The 14,141-nt window shown below is 37.5% G+C and overlaps 1 protein-coding gene across 6 annotated transcripts in view; it reads right to left on the bottom strand.

Annotated features, from left to right (window-relative positions):
* Positions 1–4,183: 4,183 nt before the first annotated feature.
* The window catches only part of pank4 (pantothenate kinase 4 (inactive)), a 40,572-nt gene continuing 30,614 nt past the window's right edge, over positions 4,184–14,141 (bottom strand). For 4 of the 6 annotated variants that reach the window (XM_084100925.1, XM_084100928.1, XM_084100924.1 and 1 more), the window contains exons 15-19: positions 10,569–10,618; positions 7,043–7,147; positions 6,840–6,940; positions 6,366–6,434; positions 4,184–6,279 (exon numbers count right to left, since the gene is read on the bottom strand). In XM_084100925.1, coding sequence (XP_083957051.1) covers positions 6,063–6,279; positions 6,366–6,434; positions 6,840–6,940; positions 7,043–7,147; positions 10,569–10,618 — 542 coding nt within the window. In that variant the 3' untranslated portion in view covers positions 4,184–6,062. The remainder of the gene's footprint in view (positions 6,280–6,365; positions 6,435–6,839; positions 6,941–7,042; positions 7,148–10,568; positions 10,619–14,141) is intronic. The other 2 variants (XM_084100929.1, XM_084100927.1) reach the window with 1 other exon arrangement.

Genomic DNA, 14,141 nt, shown 5'->3' with positions numbered 1-14,141 from the left:
GACACACCCATCCTATATTGGCGTTTGGTGTTTTAAGCCCCCAACGGCGCCTTCCAGGCAGCGAGGGGATGGGTAGGTTTAAGGTTGAGGGTAGGGTTAGCTGCCTCTAAGGAGCCATTGGGGGCTTAAAACACCATCGAGCTCCTATATTAAACATGATGGAGCAAGACATGGCAACAGAATCGAGTAGGGCGAGGCTGCAGACTTGGAGCCGGTATATATACGCCCCAGGCAGTTTTACGCCCCTGTTGTTCCTGATGCGTCCAGTAGGGGGAGGCTGTACAAGCGACACGAGTTGAGGTATGTTAAATAATTAACTTACTGTTGTTTAGCAATGATGCAACATTTATTATTTATAAACGATTAGCTAAGGGTAGATATCAATTAATTTCTATATGTCAACAGATGGTTCTATTATTTATTTCGAGAGACCGAGGTCTGACGGTCAGGTTGATGTTCTGTCTGGAACATGTTCTCAAACTTTGCTAACTGTGTAGGTTTAGCTGCCCCCTAGTCTTCTCTGCCTGCTCTGTCTCACTCACTTTCAAAATTAATTTTATTTTGTTGTCTGTCTTTAGCTTGCGTGAGATGGCCTCCCTGTTTGCTCCTTGCATTAAAACATACTCCACATGGTTTCTGGAGCAACATTATAGTAGATATTGGAACTTGTTTTGTTTTTTTTGGTGTGAACACACAAAAGACACATTTATAATACGCATATGTCTGTATGTCTAAGCTACTTAGGGTAATGGAAATCTCTCTCTCTCTCTCTCTCTCTCTAAACTTGTATAAACTATAAACACCCATCTCTTTTTTTTTTTTTTACTGCATTTCAAACCAATAGCTTGTCTAGTAAATAAACGGTTTACAGAGACATACATGGACGTGTTTTTAATGTCCTTTTCAATTTTCAGTCCATCATCAGTGGCCAAAAGAAATCTAGTGGCTTGACACTTTTTCCAAGTGTTCCACCAAGACAGTGCCTGTGCTGTTGTACATTCAAGATCAGGAGCAAATTGATGCAATCCACACTCACTTGACATCAATTCTGGACAGCACACCCACAGTGACAAGATCAAGTTCACTATGGATGTCCTTTTTCCAGAGGTAGGTCTTGTGTGTTAGCTCTGCATCGTGTCAGATTCAAATTTTTACGTGTCACGTGTTTAATGTCAAATAGTTTATCCATAATGTGAGACCATTGCTCTAAAAAGAATAGTTTTTGTGTTCAATATAGAAAAGGCATTTTTGATTTTGTTGTAAAAAACTAAACATGCAAAATGATGCTTGGCTTATTTGGGGTGTGATCAATCTCAGTTCTTTCTCTGGTGGTCCATCATCTGTGCCCTGGCTTTTGTGGGACATTTGTCCATCTTGGAGGCTGAGGAGAAATTTCTGCGAAGACCTTTCATTGACATAAGGTACAGTAAGGATACTATAAAAGGAAAAAATGGTCAAACATGATATCATGCCATTATTTACAAATAAAAAAAATGTTCTACCACTATCCAACTTTTGCTTCTTTTTTTTACATTTATTTTAATCAGTGAGCGGGAGCACTTTGACAGGAGGATAGAAAAACAGTTAAAGAAGAGTGGCAAGCCATAGGGGAGTCATCTACAGAAGTCATCCTAATTCATTAATGGTGTTAATAAATAACTTTTTTGTGAACAACAATATTGTCTCTTTCTTCTAAATGGCCCTTGGAATTAATTAAAGGGATTAAAGGGATCAATTGTGTTTGTCTTCATAATATGCTAGGACACTGTTCTGTTGCAGTAGTGCCAGTGGTGACCAATAGTGAATAGTACAGCAGATATTTAATCGAGGATCCATATGATTACACGGTACGTCTAATGGGCTAAATATGGTTAATATCTAAATGTAATTTAGTAATGTAATATCTAATTTATATAAATTCACAACAACATATATCACTCATTCTCCTGTATATAATAACCTACGGTGAATAGCCTATAACTATTCTACAGTAGGTAGATATATATCATTACTTTGTCCATTTGATCCAACTGTGTGTATTTTTATTTATTTTTTCAATTCACAAAAACAAATAGTCTACTGTAGGCTGAGTGAAGAGAGTGCAGCCCAACTGAATATCTACAGATATTTTGACTTTGACAAATAGTCTGAGATATTTGAGTATTGTGTGTAATAAAACAATAAAATCGTTCAAAAAGAATCTAAAGTAGTTGCAATGTAGCTAGCTACTTTTAGTAACTTGTAGTGTAGCTAACTACTTTTCTAGAAATGTAGCTTGACTGTAGTTTAACGACTTTAACTTACGAGTAGCTTGTAGCTTGTCAAACTACAGTTTCAGAGTATACTCCTCAACACTGGTATGGCATTCTCTGCTTATATTTCTGGCCTAAATATGTTCAATCTTAGTTTCATCAGACCATAGCACATATTTCCACATAGTTTTGGGAGACCGGATATAAGCTTTAGCAACGTTTAGCCGGGCTTGGAATTTTTTTTATGTTGCTATAGGCCTCTTTACAGCCTCCCTGACCAGCTGTATGATACCCAGTCATACCCAGTTCTTGATTTCAGTGTTGTGTCATATTTTCGCCACTTGTTGATGACCTTCTTCACTGTGCTCCATGGTATATCTAATGTTTTGAAATTTTCTTGTTGTTGTAGCCCTCTCTTGAGAGATACCTTTCAATAGTGAGATCCTGTCGACACTTTGTAAGCTCTTTATGGCCCATGGCTCTCGCATGCAACAAAAATAGATGTCAGAAAAGAACAGCTGAGATTTATTTAGTTAATCAGAGTAACTTCAAGTGAAGAAAGGTGTATTTCACATGAGTTTGATTAGTTTATTCTGAACACAGCCACATATGCAAATTGTAAAAGGGTGTGCACATTTATGCAGTTATTAATTTATTTTTTATCTTTTTGCTCTGAAATGTGTCACTTTGGTTTTCAGTTGTTGTAATGTTTACATTAAAGTTGCAAAAGTTCTGATATGTTTTATCTTTATTTAATTTTTTTACTACACAAAAAACAGCTCGTTTTAACAGGGGTGTATAAAGTTTATATATATATATATATATATACACACAGTATGTATGTATGTATATATATATATATATATATATATGTATATATATACACATATATATGTGTATATACAGTATATGTATATATATATATATATATATATATATATATATATATATATATATATATATATAAATAGGGCTGAGCCTGGTTAGTACCTGGATGGGAGACCTCCTGAGAAAACCAGGTTGCTGCTGGAAAAGGCATTAGTGAGGCCAGCAGGGTGTGCTCTGTGTGGGTCCTATAGTATAGTGACGGGGACACTATACTGTCAAAAAGCACCGTACTTCGGATGAGACATAAAACTGAGGTCCTGACTCTCAGTGGTCATTAAAAATCCCATGGTACTTCTCGTAAAAGAGTAAGGGTGTAACCCCGCTGCCCTGGCCACATTCCACCCATTGGCCCTTGCCAATCATGGCCTCCTAATAATCCCCATCCCATGAATTGGCTCTATCACTCTCTCTCCTCTCCACCTATAGCTGGTGTGTGGTGAGCGCACTGGCGCCGTTGTACTGTGGCTGCAGTCGCATCATTCAAGTGGACGCTGCACACTGGTGGTGGTTGAGGAGAGACCCCAGATATGATTGTAAAGCGCTTTGGGTGTACAGTATATGAAAGCGCTTTATAAATGCTTGCTTGCTTCCTTCCTTGTTTCTATGATGGTTACCAAGCTAAAATAAATATTACTCAGATCGTAGAGACCATTGGTGGCAATGGTTCTATGATCTACTTAGGCTTATAATGCTTTTGGGAAATGCTGCCTGGGTCAAGAGGTTGAGATTTTGACTGTTAGCTTTGGTCCAGCAACCCCCTGGTGGTAGATGTTGTAATTACACCATTTGGATACATTAAAGCATTTTTTTATACTGGCAGCCATTCAAACACATTTGATATCAATGGATATAATACTGCTCTTTTCTCTCAGTATATCAGTTTCATTTAGAAATACATCACATTTGAAGTAAAATCTGTTGTGAACACTTTCATGTTGATTCTAAAGATCTATCTATCTAATCTAATCTATAAAACTGGTAAAGTCCTTGGTGACAGGTCAATACTAAAGCAAATACAAATACAGAGATTAAAGAGACCCAAGCTGAGTGAAGACAGTGTAAAATATATTTGACAGAATTACATGTGATTGTCAAGTGAGTATTAATTTTCTGAAATCTTGAGAATGCATCAAGATAAAGGCAAATAAACAGTACATTTTATGTACAAGTTTACGTTATACTGTATTTACACTTGATTTTACAATATTTCACAAAATGTACGCATTACTAAAGTAAGTTAGCCTTTGGCCAGATGATAAACGAGGACTGTACAAACAGCTTTAGTCTGAGAGAGATTCTTGTTTTCACAACGTCCATGATGAGCATATTTTGAAAGCTACTGCCCGACTGATTGACTCCTGAACGTCACATTCTAGACCATCAGTCCTAAACCTTTAGTCAGAATGATGGCGTAAACACTTAAAATACATAAAGTGCTTAAAATACATTATAGCTTGCCAATTTGTGAGCAATTAATGACACATTTTGGTTTTTGGGGGCCACACACACATTTAAATAATGCAAAAACACATAAGATAAATTATACATTGAGAGAATCAAACAATCAATCAGAATGATAAAAAAAAAAAACAATCGATGTGATTCTTACTCTGTAACATATCCCTGAAATATTGTGCTTTAACATTTAGTGCCCACAAACTAATGATTGTGTTATAGATTATCTTAAAATCGACTTTTTCTCTTTCGCATATGTACGCAATGCTGTGCTGTACAACCCTGAAATGGATTTTATATTACAAAGATTTCCACAGATGGTAGAAAGCGAGAGCTGCATCAGATTTGAGGATAAATGCAGTACATTATAATGATGCAATATCTGAAGCAGGCTCTGTTCCATGTCATTTTTTCCTACTCCTGATAAATTAAAGAAAAAGAAAAAAAGAGAGGGAGAAAGAATCCTGAAAGTCTACCACATTAGCATTTGCCTTTATCAAGAAAGGTATTTGTATAGGACTAATTATGATTTAAAAAAAACTGACACCTAGTGTTACACAACTCAGAAAAGGTATTTTGTCTATTTATATCTGAGTTTGTTAAAATAGTTACACCATTTTATCTATCGCAATCAGACAGTGGGAGAAAATATCTGAATTCATAGTTTCTCAGTTTTGCCAAAACCCAAGCATGCTATTTTGGGCAGGAAGCTTTTGTTATTCACTTTAGTTGGGTCGCCACTATTAATGTATTAAAATAACAGAAAATCATTGTCACTCCAAAATGTTGTCATGGGAACAGAGGAGCAAGCCATTAAAAGACAATGCCAGCTGGATGAGATATGATTCAGTATGGCAGCAAACAAAAGCAATGAGTGAAATAATTAGAAACATACCAGTTACATTTGAAACCAGATTGCTTGTCAAAAATAGGAAATACACAAAATGTGTCATCTAAATAAGTCTGCAATGAAATAAAAAAGCCAATATTCTTTGTGATTTTTATCGATGAAAAAAGAAAGAAAGACCCATTTTTAATTACCAGGCTTATACATTTAAATACATTGTTAAAGCCAGCAGGATTAGGGCTAATTCAAAACTTCATAAAATGTTATATTTGTCATTGCAATCCATCCTGAATCCAAAGGAGAATCATTCAGCAACAGAAATCTGGTCTGAGAACAATAAAATTCAATCTCATCAAAAGAAAAAGCCCCTACAGCTGTCATCCAATTGTTATGAGGGAGGTTACAGCAGACGTGCACATTCAATTTCAGAGCAGGCACACACAACCACCCCTTTATTATTGATTTGGATTTTTTTTTTTTTTAAACGAAGCAAAAGAAAACCCTGAAATACAATCATTACATCAATCTCATGAAGAAACACAGAGGACCAAGTAGTGCTCTTTCCTTCCGGAACTAGCCATTTCACCTCTAAAAACCTCTTAGTTTCTCTAATGTTGCCCTTAAGATTTTGGAGGGACCTCGTACTTGAAAACTACACTGAAGATCTTGCCTCCAAGACGCTCGGCCAGCCAGGAGTTCTTTATGACGGCTAGTTTAAGGCTCTCGCAGCTGAGCATGGCGTAGTAGTTAGTGTGGATAGCCCGACCCATACCTTCGATGATCACCAGATCTGTGCCACGCTCCCTGACGACTGTGGCCAGGACTTTGTCCAGGCGACTGAAGAATGAAAAATAAAGGGAAATGACATGGTTTTAAGCAGAGGGAAGTCTGATACACTCCAACAAATAGGCCTATTACTATACCTCAGGTCTAAACAAGGAGAACTAGAACCATTCTGCACCAAAGCAAGTCTGTCATCTTTGAGTGCAGCCCTGAAAAAAGGAAAAATGGAAACATGGTCAATCTGCTGTTACCATGTTATAGCAGCATGGTGTAAAGAATAATGGTGTAACAGTTCACAATATTTAAATAAAAAACTATCACAATATAATAAGCTTCAACCTTTTAAAGCCTACTGTATTATATTTGATTCACAACATTCTAAGGCCTCTAAATTATCAACATGATCAAAACTTTGCTGAAAAACCTATTGTATTACTTTTTTAGCAAGTAAACTTATATTGTATGCAAGTAGTCTGCTATACTGTTATAAAATAGATATACACAAACTCGTTCTATTGATGTGCACAAAGACTGACTGCCATTATCTACACTCAAATGATTAAAACATTTTTTGTAAACCTTTTCACCGCTGGTAATAAGTGATAATAACTCACTGAATGACAGGGTCCATGGCGGCTATTCTCTCAGTCAGGATCTGCAGCTCACTGTTAGTGACATCATTTAGGGCAGGGCTTGAGTTACTGGCAAGCACAACCTAAAAGCCAACATACTCAGATGTGTAACTAAAACTCAAAGAACACATTGAGAAGAGCCAACAATTAAAACTTTCTTCTGAGACATATTGTTGTTAACTTACCTCTGTGCCTCTGATGAGGAGTTCTCTAATGAAAGGGAAAACCCCAAGAATAATGTCTATTCCACTATTATCTACGAAAAACAATGCACATTTATGAGGAGGACCCTGTAAAAGAAAGCCAGCAGGCACAGTGTTCAATCAAGACCGGGAAGACTTCATAGGTTGTTTAAATATTACATTTTCAAATATGCATTTAAAAAAGACATGACATCATTTTATTTCTGTTTTCTCGCTCTCCTTTGTACATCAACAATGAACAGGGTTGCCAGGTCTTCGTAACAAAACTAACCACAATGGCCAATCAAAAATAGCCTAAAAGTAGCCAAATGACCATACACCAAATATTAAAACTCAAAATATTCCATTCCCATATCTAAAATACATATTTTTCAGTCACTGTTATGCAAATTATTTTGATTAAGATTAGTTTAAGGGTTTTATGTTGAAGTTTTCTGATTGTATTCTGTTTAATGTGTTTATATTTTGTATGCTGCAAGTTTTCTTTAATGCTTTCTTTTGATACTGTATGCTCAACGTTTTATTGTACAGCACTTTGGTGCAACTCTGTTGCTTTTAAATGTGCTATAGAAATAAATTTGGACAAATTGAAAACCACTATGTCATAGTGATCATAAAGAGCTCAAAGGCTCACTACTGTGTTCCTCCTTCACAAAAAAATATCTAGCCCAGTTTCATCATTGGTAGACTATAAAATATTTCAATACAAGCATTTCAGCCAAACGTAATAACTGCAGTATGTCATAACTTTAACCAGTGGGGTGGAGGTGGGGGTTGGGAGGGGTCAACTCGATGGCTAATCAGAGGTGTTTAAGTTAGCACTGAATAAAAAGGCCGGCGTTGAGCGGTGAATGTATTCTGGATTCTGCACGCTCGCAAATCCTCTCATTATTACAAAGTGTAGAAAATATGTAAATAAGAGATTCATTGTGCAGTCAGCTTCATTTATTATAATAGAACTTTGTGAAATCACAATGAGCTAAGGAGAGTGATAGCTTTTTAGTGAATATAAAGCGACTGCTCTTTTGCACGCATGCCAAAGCCCACATACAGTATGCCTGCTTTTCTGTTAAAACTAACAGTGGTTTGTGAATGGAGACACTTTAATAACAAATAATTTATTGGGAGCGTTTATGCTGGGATGTGTAGGTTGTGCGGTGGCACGTAAATTGAAACTATTACAAGGAAATGTATGTTTTTTTAAGGGGAAGCGCATCTCCAAGCCTTAAACCTGGTGTTGGTTTACTCTCCGCCTATGATTACCAACTAAACTAAAACACACATTCCCGGATGAATGGAGAATATCTTGTGTTTTTCCGTGGGCGCATGTCCATTTACGTGGGATCGGCGCCTATGGTCAGTAGTATAGCATAGTTATTTTTTTTTTTTTTTTTTATTATAATTATAAAACATTTTCAAGGTGAAGTCATTGTTCATTTTGTAATAACTTTCAGCATTTTGTCAGGAAAGTTTTAATTCATACAAGTAATAATACAAAAAAAACTATTAAGTCAATAAACTGGTTTCCCGACCAGTTATCTCACTTTAGCTGGTATTGACAAGATCCATTATAAGTCGATATCTAATACAAATCATAAAAATGTCTTGCTTTTAAATACTCTACATTTATTTATAATGCCCCAGGGAGCATGTGTACATTTAGAATACATTTTAGCTTGATTTTAGATTTTAGATTAGATTTTACAGTTCACACAACTACAGTGAGGAAAATAAGTATTTGAACACCCTGCTATTTTGCAAGCTCTCCCACTTGGAAATCATGGAGGGGTCTGAAATTGTCATCGTAGGTGCATGTCCACTGTGAGAGACATAATCTAAAAAAAAAAATCCAGTAATCACAATGTATGATTTTTTAACTATTTATTTGTATGATACAGCTGCAAATAAGTATTTGAACACCTGAGAAAATCAATGTTAATATTTGGTACAGTAGCCTTTGTTTGCAATTACAGAGGTCAAACGTTTCCTGTAGTTTTTCACCAGGTTTGCACACACTGCAGGAGGGATTTTGGCCCACTCCTCCACACAGATCTTCTCTAGATCAGTCAGGTTTCTGGGCTGTCGCTGAGAAACACGGAGTTTGAGCTCCCTCCAAAGATTCTCTATTGGGTTTAGGTCTGGAGACTGGCTAGGCCACGCCAGAACCTTGATATGCTTCTTACAGAGCTACTCCTTGGTTATCCTGGCTGTATGCTTCGGGTCATTGTCATGTTGGAAGACCCAGCCTCGACCCATCTTCAATGCTCTAACTGAGGGAAGGAGGTTGTTCCCCAAAATCTCGCAATACATGGCCCCGGTCATCCTCTCCTTAATACAGTGCAGTCGCCCTGTCCCATGTGCAGAAAAACACCCCCAAAGCATGATGCTACCACCCCCATGCTTCACAGTAGGGATGGTGTTCTTGGGATGGTACTCATCATTCTTCTTCCTCCAAACACGTTTAGTGGAATTATGACCAAAAAGTTCTATTTTGGTCTCATCTGACCACATGACTTTCTCCCATGACTCCTCTGGATCATCCAAATGGTCATTGGCAAACTTAAGATGGGCCTTGACATGTGCTGGTTTAAGCAGGGGAACCTTCCGTGCCATGCATGATTTCAAACCATGACGTCTTAGTGTATTACCAACAGTAACCTTGGAAACGGTGGTCCCAGCTCTTTTCAGGTCATTGACCAGCTCCTCCCGTGTAGTTCTGGGCTGATTTCTCACCTTTCTTAGGATCATTGAGACCCCACGAGGTGAGATCTTGCATGGAGCCCCAGTCCGAGGGAGATTGACAGTCATGTTTAGCTTCCTCCATTTTCTAATGATTGCTCCAACAGTGGACCTTTTTTCACCAAGCTGCTTGGCAATTACCCCGTAGCCCTTTCCAGCCTTGTGGAGGTGTACAATTTTGTCTCTAGTGTCTCTGGACAGCTCTTTGGTCTTGGCCATGTTAGTAGTTGGATTCTTACTGATTGTATGGGGTGGACAGGTGTCTTTATGCAGCTAACGACCTCAAACAGGTGCATCTAATTTAGGATAATAAATGGAGTGGAGGTGGACATTTTAAAGGCAGACTAACAGGTCTTTGAGGGTCAGAATTCTAGCTGATAGACAGGTGTTCAAATACTTATTTGCAGCTGTATCATACAAATAAATAGTTAAAAAATCATATATTGTGATTTCTGGATTTTTTTTTTTAGATTATGTCTCTCACAGTGGACATGCACCTACGATGACAATTTCAGACCCCTCCATGATTTTCAAGTGGGAGAACTTGCAAAATAGCAGGGTGTTCAAATACTTATTTTCCTCACTGTATGTGTGTAAATGAGACCCAATGTCCTGTTGTGTTTTTTTTGTTTGTTTTTTTACAGATAAGTGCTTATTAAAATAGAAGAGATACTATCATATCGCACCTTGTTTGAACAATGTATGAGTGCAGCTAACCATAAAGTTTAAAGTTCAATGACTTAAAGTCATTGTCGATTTAAGATCTGACCTTCATTCTCTCAATCCATTGATTGTAGGCATCCACAAGCCATGGCCTTTCTGGGAATATAAAATGTTCAGTATATAGAAAACTTAAAGGTATCAAAATACATACATACTGGTGAAAAGTTTGTAATTTTAAGTTTTTTATTTTTATTTATTTGATCAAAAACAGTAGAAACAGTAATATCGTGAAATATGATTACAATAATAGTTTTCTACTTTAATATATATATATATATATATATATATAAATATTCAATTCTATTCTATTTAATATATTTTAATATAATTATTCCTGTGATGGCAAAGATGAATTTTCATCAGTCATTACTCCAGTCTTCAGTGTCACATGATCCTTCAGAAATCATTCTAATATGCTGATTTAGTGCTCAATTGTTATCAATTATTATTAGTGCTCAATTATTAATATTGGGTCTTATTATTATCAGTCTTGAAAACGGTTTTATATTTATGTGGAAACCGTGATACATATTTCTCAGGATTCTTTAATGAATAGAATTTAAAAGGACAGCATTTATTTGAAAGAGAAAGGTTTATCATAATGAATTTCTTTATCGTCACTTTTGGTCAATTTAATGCGTCCTTACAGAAAAAAAAAGTATTAACTTCTTTCTTCTTCTTTTTTAAGTAAAGAAAGAAAGAAAGAAAATAACAGCACAACTGTTTTCAACACTGAAAATAAGAAATGTTTCTTTACCAAATCAGTATATTAAAATGATTACTGAAAGGCCATGTGACACTGAAGACTGGAGTAATGATCATGTTTTTTCCTGCATTGAAAATATTTTGGCGGATGCTAAAATGATTCTTTGTCTTTTATTTTGATTTTGATTTATTTGATCATTTAATGTGGTGATACCTGCCGCTCTGCTGTACCTTTACCCGCTGATAGCAGGCTGCTTTAAAACGCTCCAGTGAGTGTTCAAGCATGTGAACATAATGGCCGATCAGCTATTTAATCCGCTCAACACCGCTCAAGGTGGCAGAGATTTTGTTCAGCACGAGTTCTGCACTCTCTCGAATCCTTCCATTAAAACCAAGTATAAACACGATGTCAATAAGAGATTCATTGTACAGCTTCATTGATTATAATGGGAGTATTCGCAAGAGTGCAGCTTTGTACCTCTCGCATTGTGTAATTCATATATAATTCACAAAAGTGAGTACACCACTCACATTTCAGCAAACATTTTAGTATATCTTCTCAAAGGACAATATCATATAAATGGAACTTGGATAGATTTTAGAGTAGTCAGTGTGCTGCTTGTATAGCAGTATATATTTACTGTCCTCTGAAAATAACTCAACATACAGCGATTATTGTCAAAATAGCTGGCAACAAAAGTGAGTACACCCTAAGTGAACATGTCAAAACTGTGACCAAAGTGTCAATATTTTGTGTGAGCACCATTGTTATCTAGCACGGTCGTTATCATGCCGTTCGCCACAGTTTCTGAAGGGAGGGCATCATGTTCTGCTTCAGAATGTCACAGTACATATTGGAATCCATATTTTCCTCAATGAAGCGCAGCTCCCCAGTACCAGCAGCACTCATGCAGCCCCAGACCATGATGCTACCACCAGCATGCTTGACTGTAGGCAAGACACAATTTTCTTGGTACTCCTCACCAGGGCATCGCCACACATGCTGGACACTATCTGAACCAAACAAGTTTATCTTAGTCTCATCAGACCACAGGACATGGTTCCAGTAATTTATGCTCTTGGACAGGTCGTTTCAGCAAACTGTTTGCAGTTTTTCTTGTGAGCCAGCTTCAGAAGAGGCTTCCTTCTGGGACGACGGCCATGCAAACCAACTTGTTGCAGTGTGCGGCATATGGTCTGAGCACTGACAAGCTGACCTTCCGCTTCTGCAACATCTAAAGCAATGCTGGCAGCACTCATGCGTCTGTTTTTTGAAGCCAGCTTCTGCACCTGACGCACAGCATTTCAGAGGACAGTAAATATATACTGCTATACAAGCAGCACATTGAATACTCTAATAATAGGCAAATAACAAACTGAAACAACTAAATAGTCTTTATTCAAACATAACCAAAAAATATCATATTTTGTATGCTGTCCTTTGGCCTTGATAACAGCTTGGATTCTTGCTCGCATTATTTTTCCACATTCTCTGTTGTAATTGACTTCCAAAAAGTTTCTAGTTGTTCGCAAAGACTTTTAATGAAACTTTTGTGCAATCTATCTTTGAATCCACTAAATCACAAATTTGTTCAATAGGATTCAAGTCTGGACTTTGACTTGGCCAACTGTGACTAAAGAGCTTACACATACTGGTGGATTAACCATTACAAAAACATAAAAATTATTTTGGTAATCACCAATACTGTTAGTTTAGGGCAGCTGTGGCACAAACCTTACATTGGGTGATGGTCTAATAAATTTGTTAAGCACTGTATATGCATGCTGCTACCGTAACTACACATTACAAAGTTTCTGAATTGACAACTGTATTTAAATGTACGACTGAATCAATTGACAGTGATAACCTTAGCAATGGACGAAATACACCAATCTGATACTTTATGTCAAATGATCTATGCATTAAGTCTTGGGGCCCTATTTTAACGATCTGAAACGCAAGTATCAAACGCGAAACGCAAGTAACTTTGTGGGCGGATCTCGGCGCTGTTGCTATTATACCTGCGGGATAAATGACTCTTGCGCCCGACGCAAATCTTAAATGGGTTGGTCTGAAGTAGCTACATTACTCATAGGTGTGGTTTGGGAGTAACGTGAAATAAACCAATCAGAGCATCATCTCACATTCCCTTTAAAAGCAGGCACGCTTGTTCCATGGCGAAATGCTATTAAAACGGCGGATTTGCCAGGCGCACGCCAGGAGCAGTTCACAGCCGAGGAGACCGACGTTCTCGTCAGGGCCGTAAAAGACAGAGAAGAGACATTGTATGGGGATGGGAGAAACCCACCCAAATTAGCTTCAGTTAAACAGGCGTATAATAATTTTGGTAAATGTGTAAGCTAGATTTATGCCTATTTTTTCACATCTTCATGGGCACCACAATGATTTCCCTCATGTGGAATATTTTTCCTTGTAATTATGTATGGTTTGCAAAAATGGCAACTGCTACGCGTCTGTGTAAATGAGAGAAGCAAAGTGTATGTGCGTTGTGCACACGCTACATTATGGCCAAGCATGCGCCCTTAAAACAGCATCTGAACGTGCCACTGAAAACGCGCCACTGACTTTAGACTAGGTTTTTCCTGGTCTGTGGCAGAATTGTTTTATGGAATTGCAAAATAGCACCAGGGAACGTTTGCGCCGGAACACGCCTCCTCTTTTCGCTGAACCGCCCCCGGGAGCGCAAGTTCATTCCCTAATTTACCGACGTGCGTCTGTCGAGGGAAAAGTCCGCTGTGCGTCGGGTGCAAAATAGGAATGATACATGCGTTGGTGTACAAAGTCAGTTGCGCTGGGTGCAAGATAGGGCCCTTGGAGTGTGAATGCAAAATATTAAACCTGCCAGTGCCACTTTTTCTATGTAATGTGTTACTTTGTTGTTCATTTTATTAC

Source organism: Abramis brama, assembly GCF_963993115.1.
Source record: "Abramis brama genome assembly, chromosome: 23".
Taxonomy (NCBI): domain Eukaryota; kingdom Metazoa; phylum Chordata; class Actinopteri; order Cypriniformes; family Leuciscidae; genus Abramis; species Abramis brama.
The sequence above is the reverse complement of the archived record's forward strand: the minus strand, read 5'-3'. Positions and strand labels throughout refer to the sequence as shown.